Consider the following 27,989-nt stretch of genomic DNA (forward strand, 5'->3'; position numbering starts at 1 on the left):
TTGATAATGGATTTTTTTCTTGTTTTTTTTTTTCCTTCTGTCTTATAATATTTTATTGAATGCCAGCATGTGAGTATAAAATAAGAGTAGAGAGTAATTAAATAATATTATGCTGGGAAATTAACATACTTCTTTTTCAGACCGTGTGTGTGTGTGTGTGTGTGTGTGTGTGTGGAGGGATAGGTTGATCTAATCAATAATTGAGCATGGTTTGGAATTTGTTAGAAATTTTAATTGTTCTGTTGTAGTCCTAAAACTAATAGAATATTGCAAATCAACTATATTTCAGTTTTTTTAATATTTTAACTTGTAAATTTTATGTTATGTGTATTTTACCACAGTAAAAATGGGGGGCTCTTTAAGGTCTCCTGCCCTGGCCCAGTCTTTCTCCTGAGTCTGACTTTTTCTCATTGTTAGCATAGGAGTGCCATCCTTTTTCAGCTTTCTCTGTCCTAAATAGAAGCAGAACTCCCACCTTGATGTTTTACTGTTATTAGATCCTGAATTCCTTGACAACATCAATCAAGATGACCTATTACCTCAAAATTGAACTCAAAATAAAATATTCCAATTCTATGGATGCTTCTAATATCATACATACATCACATTTTAACTTCAGTGTATTATAATATTGATTTCAGTTAAATTGCCTATAGAAGTCAAATACCCTGGCTCTAACCTGCCCACACAGTTACTCTAGCCCAAGTTATTTCTGGTAGTTTCGTGGCTGGTGTACTTAGAGAAATCTCATTCCCGTGGTACCTGCAGGGTTCCATAGGCATGCTCCATGATCTTTGCACAATGGTCGCTCTTCACATCTCCATGGGGCACTGCAATTTCCCAGCTTGTGCCCACCAAGCGGATTCTGCCCCTGCTCCAATGCAGCTCTGCCAGACAGAACCATCACTACCATTCTCCCGGGCTATCCTGCTGCAAACAGCAAGCCACGGAGCACCTGAGCCACGCAATGTTCTAGAGAGGAATGAGAGAGAATGGTTCCTTCCTTTTTGTGTTATGTTCAATGTGAGAGATCTCAAAGCAGGATTGCTTGCTCCTGATGTATTATACAATTTCCAGTTCCTCCTTCAATCTTTTCTCCCCCATATTAAGCTATACATGTGGGCGTCTAGGCTACGGGCAGATTTAAGTAATAGCAATTCTGTCCTCCAGATCCCTGTCGCCTCTGGGAAGCACATCTATTTACTGGTTCAGACTTTTCATGCGTGGCCCTTCTTCCCTGAGGGTACAGCCTCCCACAGCAAGCTTCTTTCAGGCCACCGCACCAGTTCACCAGAAATACCCACTTATGTCCGAACTCCAACAATTTATGCAGCTTGAATCCCACGCACAGACACAGCACCAGACTCCTTAGTCCCAAATTCAAGTAGCCATCTGTCATTTCTGTTCACCAATGAAGCAAAAATATCTGAACTCTTCATAGCAGGCTGTGCCTCCAGTTGTAATTTTCATAATGAAAATATGTTTTTCATTAGCAAAGGTGCTCTTCCCCAAAGGAATCTGGAAAAATGCAAAGCAGCTTCAAGTTTTCATAGTACAGTTGGAATTGCTGCATTTTAATGTCACCATTTGACATTTACAGATTTTATCCTAAGGAGAGAGGGGATGGTGAAAGAACATATGTGTCCAATGTCAAGCTCAGAATTAAGTCAAATGATCTTAACCAAGAAATCGTTTCTTAGAAGTGAGTTAGTGAAACTAAGGGCAACAAAAAACATTCAACAACAAAAAATATGTTCTTTTCTGTTTATGTAACATTTTAAATGAGGGATAAAGACACAACAAAGACACACAAAGGGTATTAACTTCAGAATGTATATACTATAATAAATCACAAAATCTCAAGTTCTTACACTTGATGTTTTTAGGTCATTTTTAAAGAGATGTAGGAGAATATATATTATTTTCTGTCACTGAGATTTAGGAGCAGAATTTGAGACCCTTTAAGTTTTTTTTTTTCATTAAATCCTCAATTTATACAGTAAAACAGAAAAATTAATTCTCGTTAGTCCTTTGATGTGTACTCCTTCCTCCCACATACGTTGCAATTTTTAATTAGCCCAGACACAGATATGCGTTCCTTCCCTCTACCTTCCTTTCCCTGTAGCATCTCTTCCCTTTCATTGTTTCCTACTTCAGATCCCGACTACCCTCCGATATGTCTTTTTGAATAAGTCCTTTGAATAAGTCATTAATTCTTTATACCTTAATGTACATTAATGCCGATGAGTCATCTCTGTCAGAGATGCTTGTATTATAAATCTTTACCTCCAACTGTATACTAGAGTTCTTTAAATAAAAATCCAATATCAAAGGGGGGAGGATATAGCTCAGTGATAGAGTGTGTGCTTAGCATGCACGAGGCCCTGGGTTCAATCCCAAGTACCTCCATTAAAATAAATAAATAAATGAACTAATTACCTCTTCTCCGAAAAAAACCAAAAAACCCAATACCACTTGTTCAAGAGATCCAGGCAAACTTGATTTAAAACCCCCAGTGCCACAGCCATCTTTATGATTTTTGTGAATTCTCAAAAGTTATGTACTCTCTTGGTGTTCTTTGCCAGCACATCCTGAGCTCATGTGTACTGCCTCTGTCAGCCAGCAACTTGGACCCAGAAGTCAGCACCACTTTTTGAGTTTAGACGATTTTGCTAAAGATTTGGAGTTATGATAGACAGCACACGTCCCTCCACCATCTCCTAAGCTTCATTCTCCCTTTTTCCTTCTTTTCTCTGAACATACCCTGTGAACCTCAAATGCTTCCCGTCCTATCATGCGGGGCATTTCTTCTCTCTTACAGATTCTGCTCTGAAATGTACAGGCAGAACCTCATCAGGACAAACAGCATAACTCAGAGCCTTCCGTTCGGCAGGAGCAACGTCCTTTACAAGACGGTGGGGATTGTGAAAAACAGGTTTTCTCCTTTTGCCTCCATATAAGGAAGTTCTGACAAGAAATGGGAAGGCTGCTGGAGACAACCAACTGTGGCAGTTTGGGCTGAATGAAGACTATTTCCAGCCATCTTTGGAGCACCATCAAGAGAGAGGTTGTGTGAGGAGGGGCACCAGTGGCAACGGCATGGAGTTGGTTCTTGGCAAGGGACTGCTCCTCTGCACACTCAGCAAAGTGTTGTCAGGGCAATTAAGCACAGTGCTACTGCAGCAGTGAGGCCAGCGGAAGCGGGCAATTTACCCAGCTCCCAGAGAAGAGAGGCTGTGGGGGAGTGCGATACGGTCAGTGCACACTGGCACAGGCCATACTTCTGATTGTTATTTGGAAAAAGTGCTTCTCTCTTAAAGCAGGGTTTCTGCGTTGAGCACAAAGATGGATTCAGTACGTTTTTCTTTTTTGAAGATTCTGGACATAATGACCCCCACTCCCATAGCCCAAACCTTAAACCATGCCTCCTAACTCAAAGAAAAACAGTCAACTAAATAGTCCCTAAAAATGATTTAGAGTAAATCAAATATTTTTTCATCTCTTGAGGAACCACCTGCTTCAGCCACAATCAAACATCCTAAGCATCCTCTCTCTGTAGCATTTTCCATTCTCAGGATCTTCCATGTAGATGGAAGTTATTCCCTGGGAACATTTTCTCTCTCATCCTCAAACCCAACTTAAAATTCCATGAAACCTACCCTCCTGGACATTTCTAGTACTGATCTCATTCTTTAGATTTTTTTTTTCAGGATAAATTTTCTAGCTCACATTTCTGTTCTCTAAAAACCAGGTCTTCATAATAGAAATGACTGTTGGGGACGTGGGGAGAGTGGGGAAAAGGAGAATAGGGAGGGGAACATGGTCAGAGGGAAAGTCACCAACGCTAGAATCTCTATGGACAAGAGGACGGTCAATGGGAGGGTCAGAGGTTAGGTTTTATGCGTTATTTGATTTCATCTGTATTGTGCAGGGAAGATAGGATCTCTGGGAAAGGATCAAGGTTTTTGTTTTGTTGGCTAGAGAGAAAACATCCCTCCATTACTTTTGTATCTGGTAAGGTGCTCTAAAAGAAAAATAAAAACACAAGTTTCGAGTGATTTTCTGAGACTGGCACTAGTAGATGTCCACGACGCCTCTTCCCTACAGCTCTTAACAGATCCTTTCTGCCAGACGTGACCACAGGGATGAAAGCCTTAACCTAGAGCATGAGAATCCTCGGAAATGTGAGGACCAAGTAGTCCCAGAGACCTTGCGTGGCTCAAGTCTCATCCCTACCTATGACCTGGGGAAGGTCTGACCTCCCCATCATTTGCTCTTTGCCCCTCAGTAGGATATTTATGAAGCTGTCCAGAATGATCAGCCCCACCTGGACAAGACTTTTCAAGGCCAAGCCCTGTGAGAGACAAAGGTGAGACCTTCCTGCTCCAGCTACTGGCAGAGAGTCAGTCTCATTATCTTACTCATGCTAGTTAAAGCCTGACGTCTCGCAGACCCGGTGCAGAGAAATTGTCCCCCTCAGCTGCAACTTTCTGGAAAGCTTGGTTCCCAGCTGAGCATCTGACTAGATTCGAGGTCTTTCCCATGTCCAATGATGTGACATTGCAGAATTGGCTTCTCTTCCCAGATGCTCTACCCCTGGGGGTGGGGTGGGGAGGCTGGTCTCAGTGCAGTAAACAAAGCTTTTCCTGCACAGCGGAGCCCAGACCAGGTGTGCTGGGAAGAACATGGGCCCCTGTTAAACACCTGATTGTATTCCATGTGAGGGTGCATGTCTTACTGACGCTGGTCTTGTAACTGCCAGGAGGCACGACCAGAAGGTCTTTCATATTTCGATGTCTATTACAGACAGCTTCAACTCCTGTAACACTCCTATGGATGATCAAATCCGTTTGGAATTGACGTGCAATATTCAAATGTTAAAACAAAAGTGCAGACTAAAACATGAACTCAGACAGGTTAATACTTCTATGGCCTTATGACACCTTTATAGTAAAGACATGCTGTATTGTGTTTCAAAATAACACTCCCGCGATGCTAGGAGCTAAAGAGCGTTATATACATATTATGTATCGGGCACATATTATGTGATTTCATCCAATGCATGGTCTGCTCCTGCCGGTCACTTTTTGCTTCTGCTCCCACTGTGACTCTCAATACTGAGCATGGGTTCAGGCCCCCAGGGAAGGGACACAGCGCAGAAGGCACAAAGTCACCACACACTGTGTTCCAGGCCAGTTGGAAGACACATCTTCATTATGTGAGTGAATGCAGATGAACACAATTTAAATGAAGCCTTGTGAAATTACTCAATGGGAAGGCAATGCAAGAGAATTTCAAAAGAAGCCTTGCAGGGAGAGGCAGGCGAGCCACGGGTGGTAACGGCCATTTCATTTCCTGCCAGAACTTTCTCATCCCAGCACACCACTTCTCTGCTTTGCTGTCTTATCAATCAGCAAAATGAGAGCCTCATGACGAGACAGTCCAGAGCCCAGAGTTGATGATTAAATGCAATATTCAAAATCAGCTTCCATAAAACTAAGCTCTCATCAAGAAGAGGATGAGGAAGGTTGCTTAACTTCGCTGGTTTCAGTTCCTTTTCTGTGAAATGAGTTGCTGAACTTCATTTTGTCTGTATCCCTTAGCATCCGGCCCCCTTCCCACCCACCTGACCTAAACCCGCACAGGAGATGCTGATTAGTGGCAGGTGGATGGAAGATGCAGGTCATCATTTGTCCAGTTTTTCATGAAAAATCCTAGAAGCATCCTTGACTCCTGTGTCCTCCTATACCACATCCAATATTGATAAAGTCCTATCATCTTATTTTCCAAAACAAATATGAATCCACCCACTTCTCCCATCTCTGCCACTGCCATCCTCGCCAATGACACATTCATGTCTCATCTGGACAGTCGCTTCCTAACTGGCTCCCCTACGTCCATCCCTGTAAGAGAGAGATCGTGCGAAAAAGCAATTCCTGTTGGCTACTCCCTTGCTCAAAACTAGTCAGAGGTTTCCCACCCTCTTAGAATAAAATCCAAAGCTCTTCATACCCGTAAGATCCTGTGGAATTTTCTCTCTGTCTGCCCTGTTCCTATGACCCATTTTCCCCCCATTTTATTCACTCTGCACCATCCACCCTGGCCTTCTTGCTGCTCCTTACACACTCCAGCCGTCTTCCTCTTTCAGGGCTTGTGCACTTGCTGATCCTTCACCCTGGAATGTTCTGCCCCAGGTACTTCCAGCTTGTTCCTGTCACTTTAAGGTGTCTGATCACGCACCAGCTCCTCGAAGAAAATTTCCTTGCCCATCAATCTAAAATATCCATCCCCCTGCTCACTGTCAGCCTTTCTGACTTTTTTCACATTCTTCATCAGCTATTCATTTGTTTTCTGGTTTATTCCCTGCCAATCACCTCCAGGATATGCGCTCCATAAAGCTCAAGCTTTATCTGATTCACCCTGCAGCTGTAATGTCCGGAGCGCTGCATGCCACACAGCCGGCCTGTAATGACTATTTGGTGAATGAATGAATGACTTGTAACCTCCTCTGGAACCCTGTCCGAAGGAGAATAACATTTTTCTGAAAGTCTACTACTAGTTAGTTATACAACCTTAAGCAAACTCCTAGGACCAAATTTCCTTTACTGTAAAACATAAAGTTTAGATTAAGTAATCTCTGAGGTCTTTCCCAGCTCAGCTATGGTCTAATGGTAAACCCTGAGGGTTCTACAAAGATTTTCTTCAGCTCAGATGCTTTTAAAGGGGACCATCTATTGCGAGTGGGTAGTAAGGGTGGAACCTGAGTTTAGGGAGACTGGGCAATAATTGCCCAAATAGGGTCCATCGGATAGTTGACTTCTTGCAGTTCATCGCGTACAAGGAGTGATCCTGGCCAGTGTTATTGGGTGTTCTTGGGCGGGCAGGTTGATACCGATAAGATGCCAAGCCTTGTAGGTGTCTGTTGTTCTGAATTATAGCAGAATTGAGTTAACTTTCGGACACATATTACAGCAAGGTCTTCTCTTTCATAGTTAAAATATTCATCTGGACAAAATATATTAACAAAATATAAAGTCTTCAGCAGATAAGACTTTCCAAACCATTTCTCCTCCTCTTCCCCTCCCTGGTCCACCCTGTTAGAACACTCATCTTCTTCCCTTAACTTGCTTTATTTGATCCGGGCCCTGACTGGTTCATTGATGCCATTACTCCCAACTCCTCCTCTTTATTTCATCACATTGCTTTGACATATATACACAGTCTCATAGCCTGGTTGTGCTTTTGCCTGAGAAAACTATCAATTTACCCAAAATTCAGGGGAATTTCGCCCTCTTGATGAAAGCTAACTTTCATAGGGAAAAGGAGGGGGCTCCCTGGGGTACTAGCCTACCACGCGGGAAAACAGTTGCTCTCCGAAGTACAGATGACAACGTCATGGGTGAGAAGTATGGGTAAGAAGATGGGGCAGATGAAGAATCAAAACTTTCCAGGCTTTAACAGCAAGCTGGAGGACGGGGTGAGCTCTTTGATCTTGGCCATTCAGGTCACAAAGAGAATCTACTCAACTTGATCAAATCAGGTCTCCTGAGCCTCCTCAGGGTCAGGGTGAAGTAGTGGTGCTAATGTCCTGAATGTCTGTGTGCCCCCTAAAATTCATAAGTTGAAACGTAATGCCAAGTGTGGAGGCAGAGGCTTTGGGAGTTCTTAGGTCATGAGGGAGGAGCCCTGGCGATGGGGTTACCGCTCTGATAAAAGGAACCCCAGAGCTACCCTGTGCTTCCTCCTCCATATGAGGACACAATGAGAAGACAGCTATCTATGAACCGGAAACTGGGCTCTCACTAGACACTAAATCTGCCAGCACCTTGACCTTGGACTTCCTGGCCTCCAGAACTGTGAGAAATAAATTTCTGTTGTTTATAAGCCACCTTGTGTGTGGTATTCTGTTATAGCAACAGAACAGACTAAGACAAGTAGGAAGAACATTTGGCCGCAATCAGAAGAACCCAATCTTAGTTTCATGTTGGCCCCAACCAGCTGTGCAACCTCTCTGGACCTCAGGCTTCACACCTCTAAAATAAGGGACTGAACTGGAGAGTTACAAATAACAGATTAGATACTTACATGTATTTCTGATCCTTCCTAGTATCCATGAAAACAACTGCAAAGGGATTTTTAGCAACAACAACAACAACAAAAATGGAAGAGAAGAAACAGCAGTAGAATTTGGAAGTTAGAGAGCAGATGGACTTGGCGGTCCAAGAAGTCCAAATCCCCAAATTCAGTGATGACAGCTTGAGAAACAGCCACGTTTGCACCAATGAATCCCCAGAAGGCCCAGGAATTAGTAGGACTTGGTGCTTTGGAAGTCAGAGTAAAAATGAGGCTGAAAACAACAAAATGGGAAGTCTGTTGAAGAAAACATTGGACTCCAGATCTTCTCCCAACCTTACAGAGCTGGAGCTGGAGGTCTGTCCCAGCTCACCCAGGAGAAGACTGGAGGGCTGTTCTTTGGAGATGATTAAGCAGAGGGACTCTGGATTTGTGACATAAAGCACAGTTGATGGATGAATGGAAAACACTCGCAGGTACCACTGGAAAACAGGCAGATTACATGAACGTTTATAACCTGAATGGTGAGAGCTCCAGCCATGACGTGGTACCCCCCCAGCCTGTAACCTCCATGCAGGAGGATGGGAGATCCTTCTCTCTGAATCTGATCAGTCCAAGAGAAAAGAACAGAAGTTAGGTTTTGTTCCCAAAGGATATATTCCAACCAGGGATGCTAGAGTCATGTCCATAGTGGACAAGCCTTTGCCTTGTGCCCAGAGCTCCAAGACAGCCTCCTGGTGCCCCATTCTTAAGTTTGAACAGAAAGTCAAGAATCCCCAGACAACTGAGGAAAGCATCTAATGTAGCAAATAGATCAAAGCAAATAGAAAAATTAAGAGCTGACTCTTACTGACTGTGTATATGAACTTGGCACTATTCTAAGTATTTTATATGTATTTACTCATTTAATCCTCCTAACAAGCACTGGAGTTAATATTATTGTTAACCCCATTGAAATGAAGAAACTGACACGCAGACATTAAATAACTTGCCCAAGGTCACCCAGCCAGTAAGTGGGGAAGTTGTTATTTTAACCAAGGCAATCTGGCTGATATCTATGCTGTTAACCATGAAACCAAAAGTAATAATGACAAATTAATTAAATAAAACACCCTCGTTAGTCATTAAGACCATTCAGAGAAAATAGAACTCCAAAAGGTAACAATACAATCCTCTGTAATATAAGAGACGAAATTCCATCTAAGAAAATAAGGATGCTGTTAAAAAGGGATATTAAGAGAACCAAAAGAATCTCCTTAGCAATTAAAAATATGGAAACATATTCCTCGGAATGGAAGTCTTTCAGAAAGTAGAGCGAGTCACAGCTTTGTAGCTGGTCTCCCAGCTTCCAAACTTGGTGCACTCTCCCCAGACTATTCTCAGTGCAGTGGGCAGAGTGCTTGATGTTAAACCCTCTCTTACAGCCACAGTGATTCCTTGCTTGAAGCTCTCCAGCAAACTGCCCTCACAGTTCGGATAAAATTCACACACTTACTGTGGCCTGTGAGGTCCTGCATGATCTGGTGTATGGCCTCCTCATCAATGTCAACTCTGGCCATTTCTTCCTTACTTCTTCCAGCCCCCCTAGCCTCTTGCTCTTCTATACCTCATCAAGCTTGCTCCTACCTCAGGGCCTTTGCACTTGCTGGTTCCTCAGCTTATAAAGCTCTTCTCCCAGATCTTTACGGAGCTGGCTTCTTCAAATCTGCAAGAAGCCAAGCTTTCTCTGACCTTCCAACCTAAACCACCTCCAATTCCTTTCTGCCTAATTCAATGAATTGTCACTTGCTGTCCCTTTACCCTGCTCTACTTTCCTCATAACACTATCAGAAATTATATGCCTATGCATGTGCTCTTATTTGTTTGTTTGATTGCTTGACTGATTGATCTAGACTGTGAACTCCATGGGGGCTGGAACTTTGTCTTATTCACTGCCGAATCCCCAACACCTACGTGGTACTGGTACAGAGGGAGCATTAAAGAGATATTTGTTAAAAAAAAATGAATAAATCATGTTAGATGCTAAAAACAATGATTCCAACTGCAGTGACTGTTTTTATAGAATCCCTGAATTTTCAACTTGCAAAATAATAAAGAAAGTGTTTTTGCCAAGGAAATCAGTTTCATTTTTGTTACGCCCACAAGCCCTGGAGGGGGTAGCTGCGAACATCTTATCTAGGCAGAGCAGTGTGCTCTGACATTTCTTCTGTGAACCCCAGAGGGGTCTCCTTTCTGGCAGAGCCTCAGGCACAGAAGGGGAGCAACACAGCACTTCTGTTAGCTGAGTATGTAAACAAGCCAGCGGCTGGCTCCGCTTGTCATCTGAGTACGTACGATGCTTCCACTGGGACACACCAAGGGAGAAGCATTCTCAGTTCCAAATGAGCTAAATTCTCCAGCAAAGTGAGTCTTGTCTTTTCTTTTTTAGTGAGGTATAGCTGATGTAAAATATTATATAAATTTTAGGTGAACAACACAGTGATTCACAATTTTAAGGTTATATTTCATTTACAGTCATTATAAAATATTGGCTATATTCCCCTGTACTATATATTCTTGTAGCCTATTTGTTTGATACACGGTATTTTGTACCTCTTACGCCCCTACCCCCATCTGGCTCCTCCCACTTCCCTCTCCCCTCTGGTAACCGCTAATTTGTTCTCTACATTTGTAAGATTCTTTTTTGTTATATTCACTAGTTTATTTTATTTTCCAGATTCTACATACAGGTAGTATCACACAGTATTTGTCTTTCTCTGTCTGACTTTCTTCACTTAGTATAATACCAAGTCCATCCACGTTGTTGCAAATGGCATAATTTCGTTCTTTTTTATGGCTAAGTTGTATCCAGTCATCTGTTGATGGACACTCAGGTTGCTTCCATATCTTTGCTACTGATAATAATGCCGCTAGGAACATTGCATGTATCTTTTCGAATTAGTGTTTTCATTACCAACTGCCATTTTAAGAGTCTAGAGACATTTTTTTCTTAGTGGAATCCAAAAATTAATCACACTAAAATTCAAATACCTGTTCTAATTCAAGGATTCTATAAATTTCTCTGTGTGTTCAGATAAAGGTGGCCTTTTATGTCCTCTATATTTTTTAGTGCTCTTAAAAAATAAAATGTACTCATTTGGTTGTTTATTATTTATTGATGCTCAAACTGTTCTTCCTTGAAGTTCATAGAAGACTTTGGTCAACCCACTTCCTAAATGAAAGGGTCAGAGCTACAGACATACATTTTAATGCCTCATGCTGAGAACTGTTCTAACCTTGGGTTTCTGCAAGCTTACTCCCAACAAAAAAGTCTATTAATTTTAGCTTTCTGGTATAAATAATTCAGAGAGTCTAACTTTGAAACAGAGTTATGGGTGCTCGATTCTCTACTATCCACAGCCTCAGAGATCCCACCTTGGTGGCCAGTTTGGGGTCTTTTCCATCAGCAGTGTGTGGAAGCTGACAGCACCACTGGGTCCACCAGCCCTGCCTGTTGCCTTTTGGAGACAGGACAAAAACTCAGAGACCTGCTGTGCTTAGAATTCTCATCACAATGCAGCTAAAAGGTGGAGTCCTTGTCTTAACACTCCTCCGTACATAGGTAGATGTAGAAGGGAAAAAGGAAAGGCCAGATAGGGTAGTTCCATATCAATATCATTCAGAGGTATCTCTTCCAATCCTTGGTCTGGTTGCTTTCAATACAAAGGTGGAAGAGGCAAGTTTACAAAATAATGCATCCCCTAGGGACTCCATACTCTGAAACCAAACCATCCTGGTTCTGAACCATAGGCTGAGACCACAAGGCAAAGGACCTTCAGGAACGATGTTACCACCCATCTCATAGAGTTATGAGGACTAAGTAATCAATCATGCTTGCGAAGTGCTTAATAGAGTATACAGACACACTTGATTCATTAGAATTAATAGTATATATTATTATTTTACTACTACTATATTCTATATCACAGTAGCCAAAACGAACATTTCTCTCTTTCCATCCTCAGCAAAGCAGAACGTGGAGCACAAGCTAGCTAGTTGAAGCTCAGTGGAAGGGAACAGAGAGGGAGTGGAATCAAGGGGAATTCACTCATTCTGTATTTGGACAGGAGAGCTGGTTCTGCCCAAGGTGAGTTAAATAAAGCAATACACATTTATGTGAAAAAGGACGAGCACAAGGAAGAAAGAGGAGAGGAGAAGAAAAAGAAAAAAAGAAAGACCTGCAAAAGAAAAATGAGCAGTCTACTCTGGAAGAAAGAAATATCATGGGAGACAAAAGGAAATACACACAAAAATGCTGGAAATCTTAAATACAGAAAGAAAATACGGAAGCCCTGAACCAAGAAATACACTTATCAAACATAATAAAATAAAAAGATATATTTCTGAGCTAAAGATATTCTACACTTCCAACCGAGAGTGAAGCTCTACTCAGACAAAAACTCACTCCCTTAGCCACGTGCAGGACCCACGAAAGAATAAAAAGAAGTGTATGTTCAATTCAAGAAAATATGAAAAAGCCAACAAAATTAAAATGAGGAAAGCAGAAGCAAAATCATTCATCTAACAGCAGAAAGTAACAAACAAGAAAAGAGCAAGCAGTCGACTTGAGAAGTAAATCCACCTCGTGCTTCCCAGCAACCAAATGCCTGGTTTCCATACGACCGGTCATTAAGGGACAAGAGCCGGAAGTGTGTCCTATTCATTTTTGCAACATCACAGCTTAGGACAACAAACAGCTGTCAGATAACTGTGCGACAAGAGTCCTGAATCTCCAGATTTGCAGGAGAGAGATCGTCTCTGCTTTCTTGGGTGAATCTTTGCCACACGGAGGGGGGTTGTGCCGAGAAGGCACAGGGCAGAGAGTGGGGGAACCCCAGTGCCTGTGGAGGTGACTTTATAAGAAAAGTGCCCACACAGCCCTGTAAACCAATCACACTTTAATAAAAAAAATTTTTTTTTAATTTAAAAAAGAAATGTGCCCAATCTGTTGATTTCATTCCATTTACGTCTTCCTCGCCGCCGTCTCCATTTCTACCAGCGCCCAGTCTGGGGCGCGCTTGCCTTGGCCTCCCCTCAGGCTCTTAACCAGTTCAGGGGCCATAAACACGGATAGAAAAACATTCCTTGTCATTCTCACCAACCTGTAACTCAACTTTAGCGTTTCCTGCTGTTCTGACATAGGTAACAAGCAGCTCTAGAAAGAGTAGTCCCTGAAACTGGCCCCAAGGGAAATGCCAGATATTTCACGTTCCACTGCGGTTTGGTAAGAGATCACAAAATGTCATTCACAGTCATCACTGCTTCAAAATTATGGTACTTTTCAGCCCTGATATTTGTCTGATAATTTAAGGCTTTCAATGAAGATTTAACATGAAGGAATTTAATATAAATATTCATACAATTACAGGCTAAATTTTTTAAATATTTTGATAAGTGTATATCAGTATAATTAATTTTTCTGGCATCCCTGTCTATTTTATTTAATGAATTTGAAAACACTGTTTTTTTCGGTTGGGTTTTTTGTGGGGTTTTTGGGGGGGGGGCAGAAAATGTTTTTATTGTGGTAAAATATACAAAACATAAAATTTGCCATTTTAACCATTTTCAAGTGTACAATTAGGTGGCATTAATCACATTCACAGTGTTGTGGGTCCATCACCATGATCTAATTCCAAAATTTCTTCCTGACTCCAAACACAAGTTCTGCACCCATTAAGCAGTAACTCCCCATTCCACTCTGCCCTTAGATCCTGGTAACCTTTAACCTACTTTCTGTCTCTCTGAATTTGCCTATTGTAGGTATTTCACGTAAGTGGAATCATACAACATTTGTCCTTTTGTGTTTGGATTATTTCCCTTAGAATGATACTTTCAAGTTTCATCCATGTTGTAGCATGTTTGAATGTCATTCCTTCTTGCAGCTGAACAATAGTCCAGTATATATATACACACACATCACATTTTGTTGAAAACATTGCTCTGCGAAGGGGCTATGAGCGTCACTGGATGCCAAAAGCACCTGCACCCATGACACTCAAAGTTTAAGGACTCTGTATCAGGGTGAGCCGTCGAGGGTGAATGAGACTTTTCACAGAAGGAAAAAAACCAAGTGGGACTTGTGCTATGCTCAGGTTTTGAGGAAGTCTACTTGACCTGAGAGATGATTTATCACTTAATGATAGGACTTAGGGCGGCAGGCATTCAGTTGGCTTATGAGAAAGCACACGGAGGACCTAGGAAAATCATTTAAAGGCTGCAGCACAGGGAGATCATGAGCTCGTGCTCTGGAGTCGAACTGCTGGGGCTCAAATCTCAGTCCGCTGTTTATGCCTCGCGTGACTTTGAGCAGCCTTTCTGAGTGGAGGCTTGATTTCCTCATCTGTAACAAGACAATTGCAGGGGCGAGTACGAACGAGCAAGACAATTCCTGTAAAGGGCTTCGGCTCAGCCCCTGACCCACGGTGGGTGCCCCGCGCTGTTAGCAATAAAGCCGGCCACGTTTGTTTCCAGCAACTTCCTCCTCAGCATCCTTTCTCCTGTTTTCCCCCTAATGATGAGATGCCGCCCTCACACCATCACACAGACCTGCTTCATAAGGTTACTTTCTGTCTCTCCTCCCTGCTTTTCATCCTCGTACGAGAACCCCCTCTCAGATAAGGCTGCAAGATTATTTAGGTTTCTGAGTGTTTCTCTGGTTTTAGTTCCCTCTTCCAGGGATGACAATCCTATCATTGTGTGAGAAGACTTTCTTCTCCCTAGCAAAAATCATTTTGGTTTCCAAGAGCAGATAAAGGTAATGTTTCTCTTCCCCTGCAGAGTGCTTGCACTCTGCTTCTCTACACCCCACTTGTCCAGTTCAGTTCAAGTCTGACCTTGTCCAAAAAGCCTCCCCACCTCTCATCTTCACTTCTGATGCCGCTGAACTCCGAACACATAGGCCTGCCGGCCATCTGGACATCCGGCCAAGCCTGTCTTCTTTACCTCTCCCCTCTGCTTTTCTACGGAGGGGCAGCTGTCTTCAGGGATGGGGACCTGGTATCTTTTCTTTTATATCCTTAGGGACCCCCAGCCAAGCAAGGTAAGGATAGACCAGCTGTAATCACTTTTTAGGAGTTCTTCCCTAAAGCCTCCTGATCTCCACGTCTGTGCTGAGTTCCCAGGGGTGGGATGAGCTCAACTTGGCTCACAAAAGAACCAGGAATGTCTCTGCTAAACTCTTTAAGGGTCTCCAGAGAAGGCCAGAGTGAAGGTGAACAGTCACCTCAAGGGTTCTTGGAAAGGATCCTTCTCTTTCCAAGATTGATGCTCCCCGAGCCCAGGAGTGCTGCAGCAGGGAACCTCTGGACTGAGCTCCACGGGAGCTTTGGGGTCTCACCCTGGCTCATACAGTGACCAGCTGGGTGACCTTGAACTTCTCTTCCCCACTCTGGGCTTCGGTTTCATTAACTGTAAAAATTAATGATTGGAATTCGATATTCTCACACTCCAGGAAAGAGAGCTAGACTCATTCCTCACGGACACAGTCCAAAATTTCTATTTTTCAAGAAGCAGGACGCACATTTATAATTTGCTGGCAATCTCACAAATTCTTTAGCATTCTTTTCCACAATGAGCATGGAACTTGTTTCACGCTTGAGGGCTTGCTGTGGTGACCGCCACTCCCATGGTGTCTCTGATTTAAGAAATATATTTTTTAAATGTCTGCTCACTAGGCAAAACCTCTAAAAGCTTGGTTCTAAACCTGCCCTTCTCTTTCACTTTAGTGAAAAAAAGATGGTTTGATTTTACAAAATTGTGTTTTTATTCTTCAGTATGTGACAATGTGATATCTCTTTGCAAAATGAAAGTATTTCGAGGACAGAAAAGAAACACGTCAACGCGAGTGCCACCTTGTTGGGCTGTCCACCAGTTTTTGGAGAAGCCATCAGCGGGGCAGACCACCACTCAGTGCAATGAATCAGCCACGAATTTGAACGTGACGTGGTATCGGAGGTTCATCTCCTGGTTCAACTTCCACGTGCAGACATTGAACCTATTCAAAGGTTTAGCTCTAGCTTCTGTAATAGGCACAAAGTGGTCCTCGGACCTCCAGTCTTGGCACTCAGATGCTAAAAAGTATTAATGGTTTTACCAAAGCAGACTTACAGGAAGAAGAGATAAATCAGTCAAATCTCGTTAGGACAGAGAGAAGTTCGTAGGCAAGAAGAGCATGCATCAGCATTGTTCTCAGAATCCGTAAGGTCATAGAATCAGCACTATGCAGGGCTCACTCAAAAACACATCACACTATAACTCGGAACAGGATGTGGGAGGGTGGAAATTATAGGAACACTCCAGTCAGGGATTACATACATACAGATTTTTAAATTTCACTTGATAACACTTTCATTCACTGTAAAATCACAGACACAATATCTAGAAATAGTACAGAAGGGTAAACAAGTGAAAATGTGGTATTTTAGGCTGAAAATCAGAAAGAGGTTTGGTTGTCACATATAAAAAAACCTCCTATTTAATACAGTCAACTCTTGTTTGTTATTCCTAATGGAAAAGATGAGCATAATGACAAGTTATATCATCTTATTATATTTTAGTCCAAATACTTTCTTAATTTTAGAATGCAATATGTAATTTTATAAAAAATAAGAATTGTTTTCAAAGTATGTTGGCTTTAGGCTAATATTGAATTAGTTTTTATTCTCTAAGAGTATTCCGGTTAAACTGTAGGGTAAGTCTGCTGGCTGATGAATAGGAAGAAATAAACAGTTTTTTGAAATGTGTCTTCCAGGGAAACATAGTAACTATTAAAAAAAATAAACTTTGCTACCAAAAATAAAGAGTTGACTATAGTTGGAGGGGGAAACGCCAAACACATGTCAATTAAATAGCATTATAATACGCTGCTCTAGAATTATTTAAGAAGAAAAGGGCAAATCCACTCTATAGCTGTACACCTTCATGTCATGAAAATAAAATGAGACTGAGAAACAAGTATTACACTGTTCAGATTTAGGCTGGTTAGAAACAGGCATAGGAACAGACATCAGTCGCTATTTCTGTGATCACAAAGATGCTCTAATTCTGAAGTTTCTAAAACCCAGAGCTCATCTTCTGACTGGAGACCAAGCTCCCATTTCCTTTCACACTTCTGCCACCAAATATCATTGCCTTGTTGTAACAGCATGTTATTAGGAACATAATGCATGCATAGCACTGTTAAGAAGGGTAAGGGAATAATTCACACAAAGAATAGTGAAAAGGGATGGTGGTGTTTCTAGACACATAAGCCAAGGTGACAAGTCTTCCCTTGTCCATGGCACGACAACAGATATTGGTTCATTCTTTTGATTACTTGCATGCTTGAAAGAGTTTTCCCATATATTATCTCATTGGCTCTTCACAACCACCTCACTGGTAGCTATCACAAGGATGGTCTTCATCCCCACCGAGGGGCTTTACCTTGTCCGCACAGGTGATGGAGCCAAGGCTGGATCAGATCTTCTGGTTCCAAATTTGCAAATTCCAAAATTCAAAATGCCAAACAAAGGAGGTGAGCTAGAAAGAGGGACGGGCCCTCAGTAAGCCTATAGGTGCACTGAATCTCATTGTTGGGTACCCCTCCAACCATCTGGATGTCCCGTTTCTTTCCTGGGGGCCCAGGGTGAGAGTCAGGACCAGGGATGAGAAGAGAAGTTTCCAGAAAGAGCCAGGAGGATTTTTGTATTCTTGCCCAGCCCTGCAAATGCTAGGAGTGAACTCAAGCTTATTAACCGTCCCAGAGTTGGGCTGCATCAGTGTCTGATGAGTAGCTGAGATGGTCCAGAGAGACCCTCACCCTACAAACACATGTACCACGGCCTTAGATGCCTACTGTGGTTGCCTTCTGGAAACCCCATTATTCCAAACTGTCTGTGTACCAATATGTTTCTTGGTTTAATCCCTATTTCTTTTGTCAATGAAATGTCATCAACATATATAAGTTTCACCAGTGCCTACTCATTGCACAAATTAGATGCTCAGTGAGTGTCAGCCACCGGTAATGGTGTCTAGTCCCACCAGTTTTAGAAATTCCGGAGCTCCTTGAATACAGTGTTCCCATGTTTGTCCATTTACTGCGTCCTCTGCAGCAAACCAAGAGTTCTTGGTTGATGGTGTGTACCTAAGCACACCGGTCAGTGTCCCAAAGGTCCTGTTCTGTGTTTAAACGTTGAGAGGGTGGAGCTATTTCAGCCTGATGCAGTCCACCTCTTCAGTGGCAGGCACCCCCATGGTTTTGAGGTCAAGGTCACCGCTGGACTTACTTCCATTGTAAGAAGCCCTCCAGTGGAGTAGCATGATCTTCTTGAAGTACTTGATGGTGTTGTTCTTGACAGTCACGAAGCACACGGTGTTGATCATACTGTTGCTCATGGCGATGCACTCGACGACGTAGAAAGCCGTGAGATAGTGTTTCTCCTTCACGAACACAGTGGGGAAGAAGTCGCGCACGATGGTGAAGCCGTAGAAGGGCGCCCAGCACAGCACATAGGCGGTGAGGATGCACATGAGCACCAGCACCGTCTTCCGGCGGCAGCGCAGTCGCTTCCGGATCTGCTCCGTCTGGAAACCAGGGACGGCCTTGAACCAGAGTTCCCGGGAGATCCTGGCATAGCACAGCGTCATGGTGACCACCGGGCCCACGAACTCCAGGCCAAAGATGAAGAGGAAGTAGGACTTGTAGTACATCTGCTGGTCCACCGGCCAGATCTGGCCGCAGAAGATCTTCTCTTGGCTCCTGACAATGATGAGGACCGTTTCGGTTGTGAAGTAGGCTGAAGGTATGGCAATGAGGATGGACACCATCCACACCAAGGCAATCAAGCCCATGGCTGTTTGATACTTCATCCGGGGTCTCAGCGGGTGGACAATGGCCAGATATCTAGGACAAGAACACAAATGGGATCAACCACTGGGATGAGGAAGCGCTGGAAGATGATATTATTTTTGCAACACTGAGCCACAAATCAAATGGTACCTGTGGAGGAAAGAGCAATGGTAGGTGGGCTTCGGGAAGGGGAGCCTTGAATGCCAGACCCAGCTGCACCTCTTACAAGCTGTGCAAGCTCAGGCATGTTTTGTTTAATCTCCCTGAATCTCAATTTGCTTATCTGCAAACGTTTTTCTGTTTTGTTTGTTTTTAAAGATTAAATGGAATAATATATATACTATTTCTGGCACAGTTTTGAAAGTGGTATGTACTCAATAAATGGTAACTATTATTATTAAATATAGTAATAACATCTCCTACGAGTTTCTAGACTGGCACTGTTCCCAGATCCTTCCTGTTTTCAGGGTCATTCATCCTAATTACCCCCACAGTTTAGAGTTAAAAGGATCTGATCATTCCGAAGAATTGTTGGGAGAATTTGCCCTTTCTGTTAGAAACAGTGGGCAAAATTTTGTCTTCATTCCACATTTTAAAAAATATTGCTCTCCATGCAAAGGTAGAGGAAAAGCATGTGACCATTCATCTTATTTTCCAGGTTGAAAAATGGAGCTTAGTGAGAGATGAGTGACTTTCTCAAGGTCATGTACCCCAGGACTCTGGATAGAAAACATTTAACCCTATCTCATATGGTTGGCTTGAAAATCAATTGAGAATATATATGAACACGTTTTTGAAACCACCAAGCAACAGACAGTAAAAGATATTGCTTTTGTTCTTTCCCCCAAAACCACACGGCTGTTAGCACAGTGGTCCAGGAACCAAGAGAGAGCACTTTCTTGGGGATGTGAGTCATCTGTGCAGCATGAAAGCCTCCTTTCCAGAGAGAATACACATACTTATGCAGAGAGCTCTAGTTTCCTGGAAGACTTTCTGTGTCTGGCAGGCGGTAGACGCGGGAGAAGAGAAAGATGGGAAGTGAAGTGGGTGGGAATGAGTAATCAACACTGGAAATAAACACATTCTCACATGTCCACAGCTTGTCCCAGGTGGAGCCAAGAGCCAGCGTGACAGGGGCCCGAGGGAAAGCCACACAAGGCTGTTTCCATTGCAGCCAATCCCTTTGAGGTCATATTTCTTGGGATTTTGATTGGAAGAGGAGGCTCCTTCTAATTTTTTGTTCTGATCATATTCTTGCTGCTCCTGACCCTCCCCACCACACAGACAACCAACTCCATTGAGTGTCATTCGGAGACTTCACGGGAACAAGACTCCTGCTCTAGCTCCCAGATGTTCGATGAAGTTGGATGGGTTGGATCCACCCTCTGGACACCCAGCTGGCTGCTTGACACGCTCCACAACCAGCAACAATCGCTGGCACTCACCGGTCTCCCAGGGTGGATGCTGACAGTGGAATGGGAGTGTCTGTGGGGTGTTGCCAATGCTTTTGTCCGTGCGCACACACGAAGGGCCTTTGTAAAGACCCCAGTGCTCCTGCAATAAGGAGGGCACCAAACCTCCTCTGAGTCATAACCAAAACTAAGAGTTTAGAGCTTTTGCTCCCACCATCTCTCTCCTCCACCGCGTTCTGCTGATTGCTCTGCCAAAGAATATGTCTATATTCATACTTGCTTACTCTGTGAGTGTTCACTCTATAGTTCTATTCCTTCTTTGCCCACTAGTCATTCCCTAAGTCTATGATGTTTCAAACTCAGTGTTTATTCAACGAACACGTAGAAGAGAATGCTGATCTAGGAGTCAGAATACCAAGAATCTAATCCCAGCTTTGCCACAAACTCGCTATGTGAATTTGTCATTTCCTTAGCTTGTGGACTCAATTTCCTCATCTGTAACATGGGAATATCAACAGCACGGCCAAGCTCACTGAGGTACTCTGAGGCTCCAGTGAGACACAGCACATAACATAGGCTATTAATATACAAGAAACTGGTCGTATCCAAATGTATTTTTCAGAGCTATTCTGTATACACAGCAATTTTCTGTCACTTGTTATTGGCAAATACTGCATTTGCAAGTTCTCTACTACTTTTTGTTTTAGTGGATTTATTTATCTTCACATCAAAATTTAATCTTCAAGGTAATCTGTGATTACCTAGTTATTTCATCCTGACATCACCCCACATCCGTCCCCAAGGTTAGCACCAGGAGTGTGCAGGAGGCCTTCCAAATACGTTTGCCAATAGGCACACTGCAGAAAACTGTTTCAAGGATTGCCACCAGCTTTGGTTATGCTAGGCGCACAACTCCATTACTGGTGATACTTGCTTAAGTTTGTAAAGCAGTTTACAATACCCACATAACTCCAACCCTGTTGAATGGCTAAGGGAACAAAGATGCCCATCTTACAGATGAGCAAACTGAGGTTTGGAGAAGTTAAATAACCTGTCGAAAGCCACATGGCTAGTAATTGACAAAACCATGATGCAGAGCCTTCTGGATCTTGCTCCAAATCCAGTGGGCCCTCCAATCTGCCATTTGTTCCTTCTCTTTCCAACCAGAGCAAGCCATACCCCTTCCTCCTGCCATCCTGGCATCTTAGCAGACCCTCTCCTCTTTTCTTCATAGTTGGTTTCTACCTATCGATGTTCCAAAAAGGAGTCAGACAATTGGCAGCTATTTTTCTTTGCTTATGAGTATGCCCTTGGCTTGGCCTGCGTGTCCACCACTACAATGGCTCAGGTCAAGATCCGCTGAGAGCCAGCATTTCCCAGAGAACAAAGAATAAAGGCTGCTGGACAAAGAAATGCCTGATCAGTAATTGTGTGATGATTGTGGGCCAGGTGATTAAGCAAAGAGGGTATGGCTCAAGTGGTAGAGCGCATGCTTAGCATGCATGAGGTCCTGGGTTCAATCCCCAGTACCTCCTCTAAGAATACATCAATGAATAAACCTAATTATCTCCCCCCACCATAAAGAAAAAAGAAAGCAAAGAGCATTTGAGCTCCCTCTCTGTCCCCAGGACTCAGCCCCAGATCTAGTCATGGAAATGGTCACAGTAGCGACTAGGTGGGTCACGGGATGGGTAGCAAATGCACAACCTGCCCCTTGGGCCAGCTGGCCCCAACCAATAAGGTCACCAGGGAGCATCTGTGCTTCCTACGGCTGAGTACTGTTACTCGCGCCTTGGCTGCCTCATCCAGGCAGCACAGGAGAGCTGCCGATGGGCAGGCGGATTGGCCAGCTCCTCTTGGATTCTGGGTAGAAGAAAGGAGGGATATTCCTTAAAAAATTTACCTATGACCATAGACTTACCCTATGATCCAGCAATCCCCCTCCTGGGCATATTTCCAGAGGAAACTAATTCAAAAAGCTACATGCACCCCAATGTTCACAGCAGCACTATTTACAATAGCCAAGACAGGGAAGCAACCTAAATGTCCACTGACACATGATTGGATAAAATAGACGTGGTGTATATATACAATGGAATGCTACTTAGCCATTAAACAAAAAGAATGAAATAATGCCATTTGCAGCAACATGGATGGACCTGGAGATTGTCATTCTAAGTGAAGTAAGCCAGAAAGAGGAAGAAAAATACCATATGATATCACTCATATGTGGAATCTAAGGCAAAAAAGGGCACAAATGAACTTATTTACAAAACAGAGACAGACTCATGGACATAGAAAACAAACTTATGGTTATGCGGGGGTGGGATGGTAAATTTGGAGTTTGGGATTTGCAGATATTAACTACTATATATAAAACAGATAAACAACAAAGTCCTATTGTACAGCACAGGGAACTATATTCAATACCTTGTAATGGCCTATCATGAAAAAGAATATGAAAAGGAATCTATGTGTGTATGTATATATATAACTGAATCACTATGCTGTACAGTGGAAACTAACACAACATTGTAAACTGACTATACTTCAGTAAAAAAAGAAATGAGGGTCTCCCAGTGCCCCACATGCCTGAGATCCAAGAGATACACCTGGAGGACACTGCCGGTGTCCCCACATCAAAGAGGAAACCCAGACCTGGGGGGGACAGAGTCCTCTGATGGTCTTTTTCAGCTCCCCACTGCCCTCAGGTCTGACTCTCTGTGCCTGGATTTTGTGATGTTCTAGAATAAGACCCTATTCTTTTGGGTCTCCACTCTCCTTATGTTCCATGTCCTGTCCCACACGCCTCCCCACGGGACCTCACGCTCACCTCAGGCATCCTCACCTCTCGGCTTTTGCAAACACTGTTCTACCCTCTTAGAAATCTTTTCTTCACCTCTGCTGATCATTTGTTGAAGGCCAGGTAAAAGTCCATCTCCTGCCTGAAGCCTCCGCTGACTACTCTAATACACAATGATCTCATCTTTCTCAAAATTTCATTTAAAATTGACCCTTTACTTACCTTCTAACTCTTTCATAGTTTAGCCCCCCACCTTCCCGCACTCTGGATGGGAAGTTTCCCCAGAGCAGGGATCGGGGCTCCTCTTACTTCTTTTGTAACCTTTTGCTGCCTGTGAATTCTGGGCACCTAGCATTGTAGTAAAACTTCGCCCTCAGCAAGTATCTGAGGCACTGGATGAACAGACACGTAATAAACCATGGTGACGGTCCTTGAAAAGATTGCAACCTTTTTTGGAAAACAGGACATCAATGTGTTTACCCAGCATGAGACTGCCAGGCAGTCCGGAGCTCAATAACAAAACGGTGGAAAAGCAGATGAAAAGGTTCAGGCCATATTTTGTAGACAAGGGAGTTGTTAGAGGTCCTTGGAGCAAGAGAGGGCATCATGCACGAGGCAGACGGTTAATCTGACTGCAGTCTTGCTTTCTTCCCGCCAGCCACCAGGCCCTTCTCTCTCTTCCTAGAACCTTCAGGTTTGCTCCTGACTCGAGGCCTTTGCGCTTAGAATTGCCTTTGTCTGGAATGATCTTTCTCAGTCTTCACAAGGCCAGGTTCGGGTTTTTCTTTTTCTGTTCTACTGTATCTTGAGAGCTGTGTGTCTTAGAAACTTTGTATCACATTTTAAAAATCACATCATAAAAACAATCACTGCAGGGGAAGCAAACAGGTTAGGAAGTCGGAAATAGTCATTAGTTTACCTGGTTTTCTTGTCATTCCCTTAAGGGTTAATTTGCAAATTGCCACACCCACTGTTTATGGAGTGCTTACTCTGTCTTAAGCCTGGTTCTAAACAATTACATATATTATTTCATTTCACCCTCAAAGCAACCCAATACAGGAGGTTTTCTTATTATTCCCATTTTATGCATGAGAAAACTGAGGCGGAGGGAGGTCAAATAATTACACACGGCCTTACAGCTCATGGATGGTGCAGTGGGAGTTTAAATCCAGGCAGAATAACTGCTCACACTATTTCTACAGAAATTCCTTTTAAAATAAATACATGTTTATAACTGTGGGTGTTTTTGTTATATCAAGGTCAAAATTAGTTGCCTAAAACTAACCACACCAAACCAAACCTGAAAACCACTGATCAAATGCTGAGCACATGAGGCCCTAGACCACAAAAATTGAAATTCGATGGTAAAAACACATAAAAATAAAACTAAAGTGAAGCAAAGATCACAATCCTCAATAAAGGAACTTGATGCATTGGAGCAGGCAGTCAGTTGGCCAAGGCCATTGATGGTCCTGCGCAGACAGCAGTGCCTTCCTCCAGTGTCTGGGTGGAAGTTTCCAGTCAACACCCCACTCTAAACAATAGCCGTTTCCATGTGCAAAGCACGTTCCCCAATTTATCTTTCTTGTTGTTTCTAAATTCCGTTGTATCAACTCACCCTGTAAGAGAAATGCCGGCACTATTTCAGATAAGTTGAGTTTTGTATGAAAGTAGAACGTGAGTTTTAAAGCGTTCAGTAGATGGAGGCAGATATGACAAAAATATTATCTCTTACGTGTTCAAAATAGCCCAATGCCCTAATGTTATCCTGGCTTCCATTACCCTTGAAGCCACTTCTTCGTGCAGTGTTACCCTTCTCGATGAATCAGCCCGTGTGATAAAAATGGGTCTCTCCCCAGGAGCGGGGTCCCACCCCACAGCAGGCACCTGCTTACTCCACTCAGTGGCTGACAGCATTCCGTGTGAAAAGATGTCTTGATGGAATGAAACTTCCAGAAATGACCCCATATGTTTTGTCCCATTCATGCACCAAGAGAGTTGGTGGCAGCTTCCACTTTCAGAGACAGGGTCCCTGGAGATCCTTCTTGACAGCTGGGAGGAGCTCTTGAGGGCACATACTCTGCCTGACTGACCTTCGTGCTCCTTCTGGTGGATTCCCCCAGGGTCCGTTCCTGGGTGGACAGAACTCCATGGGGCTCGGAGACTCACGTGGAGGACCTTGGCCAAGGAGAAGCAGCCTTCTCCAGGGATGACACCTCTGAATACCTTCTGCGGATGGCAGACCAAGGGCTGTTTAACGTGCCAACTCCCTGACCACCTTCTAGGTTTTAAAGCCAGGCTCCTTGTCAACCCTCTTTCCTAAGGAGTGGCTTACTTCTAGGTACTCTATGCCTGGTTGTCCTGCTGATGGCTTCAGAAAACAGGGTCTGTTCACTGTGTCCCTCCCGGGAACACTGTCCTGGGATGTCCTGTCTGTAAGGGGCAGGCTGACCTCCCCCAGAACCCTGAGGCCACGCAGCACGAAGGGCATCTGTGCGCCAGGCTCTCTGGGTTAAGGGAGGGAGACGGGCTGTTCAGGTCCAAGTACACAGAGGCCCGATCAGACCCTCTAGCTAACCGTCTCAACACTGGAACAAGCTGTTTTCTAATAAGAGTCGGGCTTGGGGCAGAGGAGCCCGCAAAGATTGTCCCAAGGGAACAAAAACCACTCTGGCCCATGAGCACAGGTGATTAGACTAAATGACGAGACTGAAGATGCATAAGAAAGATTTGCATAGGCTGCTCGCAGTGTCTTTATCTCCCATCACCAGAAACAGCCCTTCCGTACTGTGGCCTGCGAGTGTACGAAAAGGAACAAACCTTTTACTGCAACAACCAAAAAAGAGTAAGTAAGCATATGTTCCCTTTTTGTTTTGTTTTGGTTTGTTTTCAAAACAAATCCCTGAACTTGATTGAAAATCAACCGGTGCTAGTAGTGAGGGAGAAATAATAAAATGGCCGCGCTTAGGCTAACTAATTCTTGGCCGTATACTTGCTGTTTGCTTTGAGAGCAGTCAGCAGATCTGACTGATCGGACATGGCTCCCAGCCCCAGGCCCATTGTTAGAGTCAGAGCTATTGATTTTCCTGTTTGTTCTGCCTTACTCTGGTAATTGAAGTTTACAATCATGTTTGGATTTTGAGTCACTCCCCCAGGAAGGGAGTCATGGGACGATAATGTCAGGAGAATGACCAGATCCTCTGAAGTTCCTCCTGGCGCCTGATGAGTCTGATCAGATACAGAAGGTCACGGGCTGATAACCCTCCGGACCACTGGACAGCCCCATGACACCGGGTGGACACGCCAAGATTCCGGAGGAAGCTTTACCAGAGACTTCTGTTAATTAATATCCCCTTTTACACCCCAACTTGTTCACTATATAATCAGTAAGCCCCAACCCTAAGACGGGTTCACAGTTTTGAAGGCACTAGCCTGCTATGAGTCCCCTTTCCCCGGCAAAACAATAAATCTGCCTCTTTTCTTCAAAGCTCCAAGACCTTGTCTCTGAGTTATTCAGCTCGTCAGGAACAGGGGCCGATCTTTCAGCAACAGTAGGGTCATTAGTAGGGACATAATGTCTGTACAAAACCAAATGTTTGTTACTAGAACTTCTGCATCACAATGAAAATCCAGTTTTAAAAAAAAAACACTCAACTCAATCAAAACCCATGACTTCAGAATCAGTAGGTTCTTTGAAGCCACAGTAACACTTGAATATGGTTAAGACTCGAATGCAGACCTTTGGTTGGTTGTAAATCTAATTAAGCTTCCAACTTGCTCAAACAGAATAACAAAAAGACAAAATTATATTTTTTGGAGATACAGTCCACTGGAACCACCAACACTGGACAGCTGTTGGAGTATTTATTTAGAGTCCCAAGATAATAAGAAACGCAGGCATCCTTTAGACAGTCTTCTGTTACCCTTTCTTCCCAATCAGAGATTTGTGGATGTGTGGGATGGCAGCAATGACACCACCACCAGCAATTGTAGCCTTGATGAGAGATGTTTTAGTAGAGGAAGTCTTGATGAGATAGAGACCTTCCTCAAGATTTCCAGGAACTTAACCTTGCCCCTCCACACCTCCTTGTCGCTGTCTATCTCTAAATCTTGGCCAGATCCAACATCTAGGAGTGTGTCCATAGAAGTGGGACCCAGAGCTGTCCCACTGCTCAACTCCAGGGGGCTCTGCCACCTCCTGCTGCTTACAGCTGCAAAAACTAGAACTCTTCTCACTGTTCAATAATCGGACCACCTTTGAGCCCCCATGCATCCACACCTCGGGGGAACACAGATACCTCTCATCAGTTACACCAGCCCCTTCCTTCGTTGTCCCCAGCCCTCACTCACCTGTCGATGGCGATGGCCAGCAGGGCATTGGTGGAGACGTAGAGAGAGACGGTGCGCAGGTAGTTGACAGAGGCGCACAGGACGTGGCCGTGCTCCCAGGAGAGCTGGCGCACCACGTAGTAGTCCATCTCAAAGGGGCAGCAGACAATGGCCACCAGGAAATCGGAGATGGCCAAGTTGGCGATGAGCAGATTGGTGAGGTTTCGCAGCTTCTTGTAGCGGGCCAGGGCAGTGATGAAGATGAAGTTGCCAATACCACAGACCAGCATGATGCCCACCAGGGCCATGCCGATGACGATCTTAGCAGCAAAGAAGGTCCGGGAATTGGTCACGTCCTCATCTTCATCCAAGGGCATATCGTAGTCGCCATAGCTGAAGTTGAATGGGAAGGAAGCAGTGTGGGCTCCATGGGGGTCGAGCATAGAAAAATAATTGGCTGAAGTATTGGTGACATTCTCATCCATGACCCCCATGGTGACCTCCATCT

General features: G+C 43.7%; 1 protein-coding gene across 1 annotated transcript; it reads right to left on the reverse strand.

Annotated features, from left to right (window-relative positions):
- Positions 1–17,767: 17,767 nt before the first annotated feature.
- On the reverse strand, positions 17,768–27,987 carry PROKR1 (prokineticin receptor 1). The gene is made up of 2 exons (XM_006201535.4): positions 27,503–27,987; positions 17,768–18,991 (listed from the first exon to the last, which is right to left on the reverse strand). Exons 1-2 carry the CDS (start codon positions 27,985–27,987, stop codon positions 18,295–18,297), a joined length of 1,182 nt encoding a protein of 393 aa, XP_006201597.1. The 3' UTR covers positions 17,768–18,294.
- Positions 27,988–27,989: the final 2 nt, after the last annotated feature.

Source organism: Vicugna pacos, chromosome 15 (assembly GCF_048564905.1).
Source record: "Vicugna pacos chromosome 15, VicPac4, whole genome shotgun sequence".
NCBI classification, from domain to species: Eukaryota; Metazoa; Chordata; class Mammalia; order Artiodactyla; family Camelidae; genus Vicugna; species Vicugna pacos.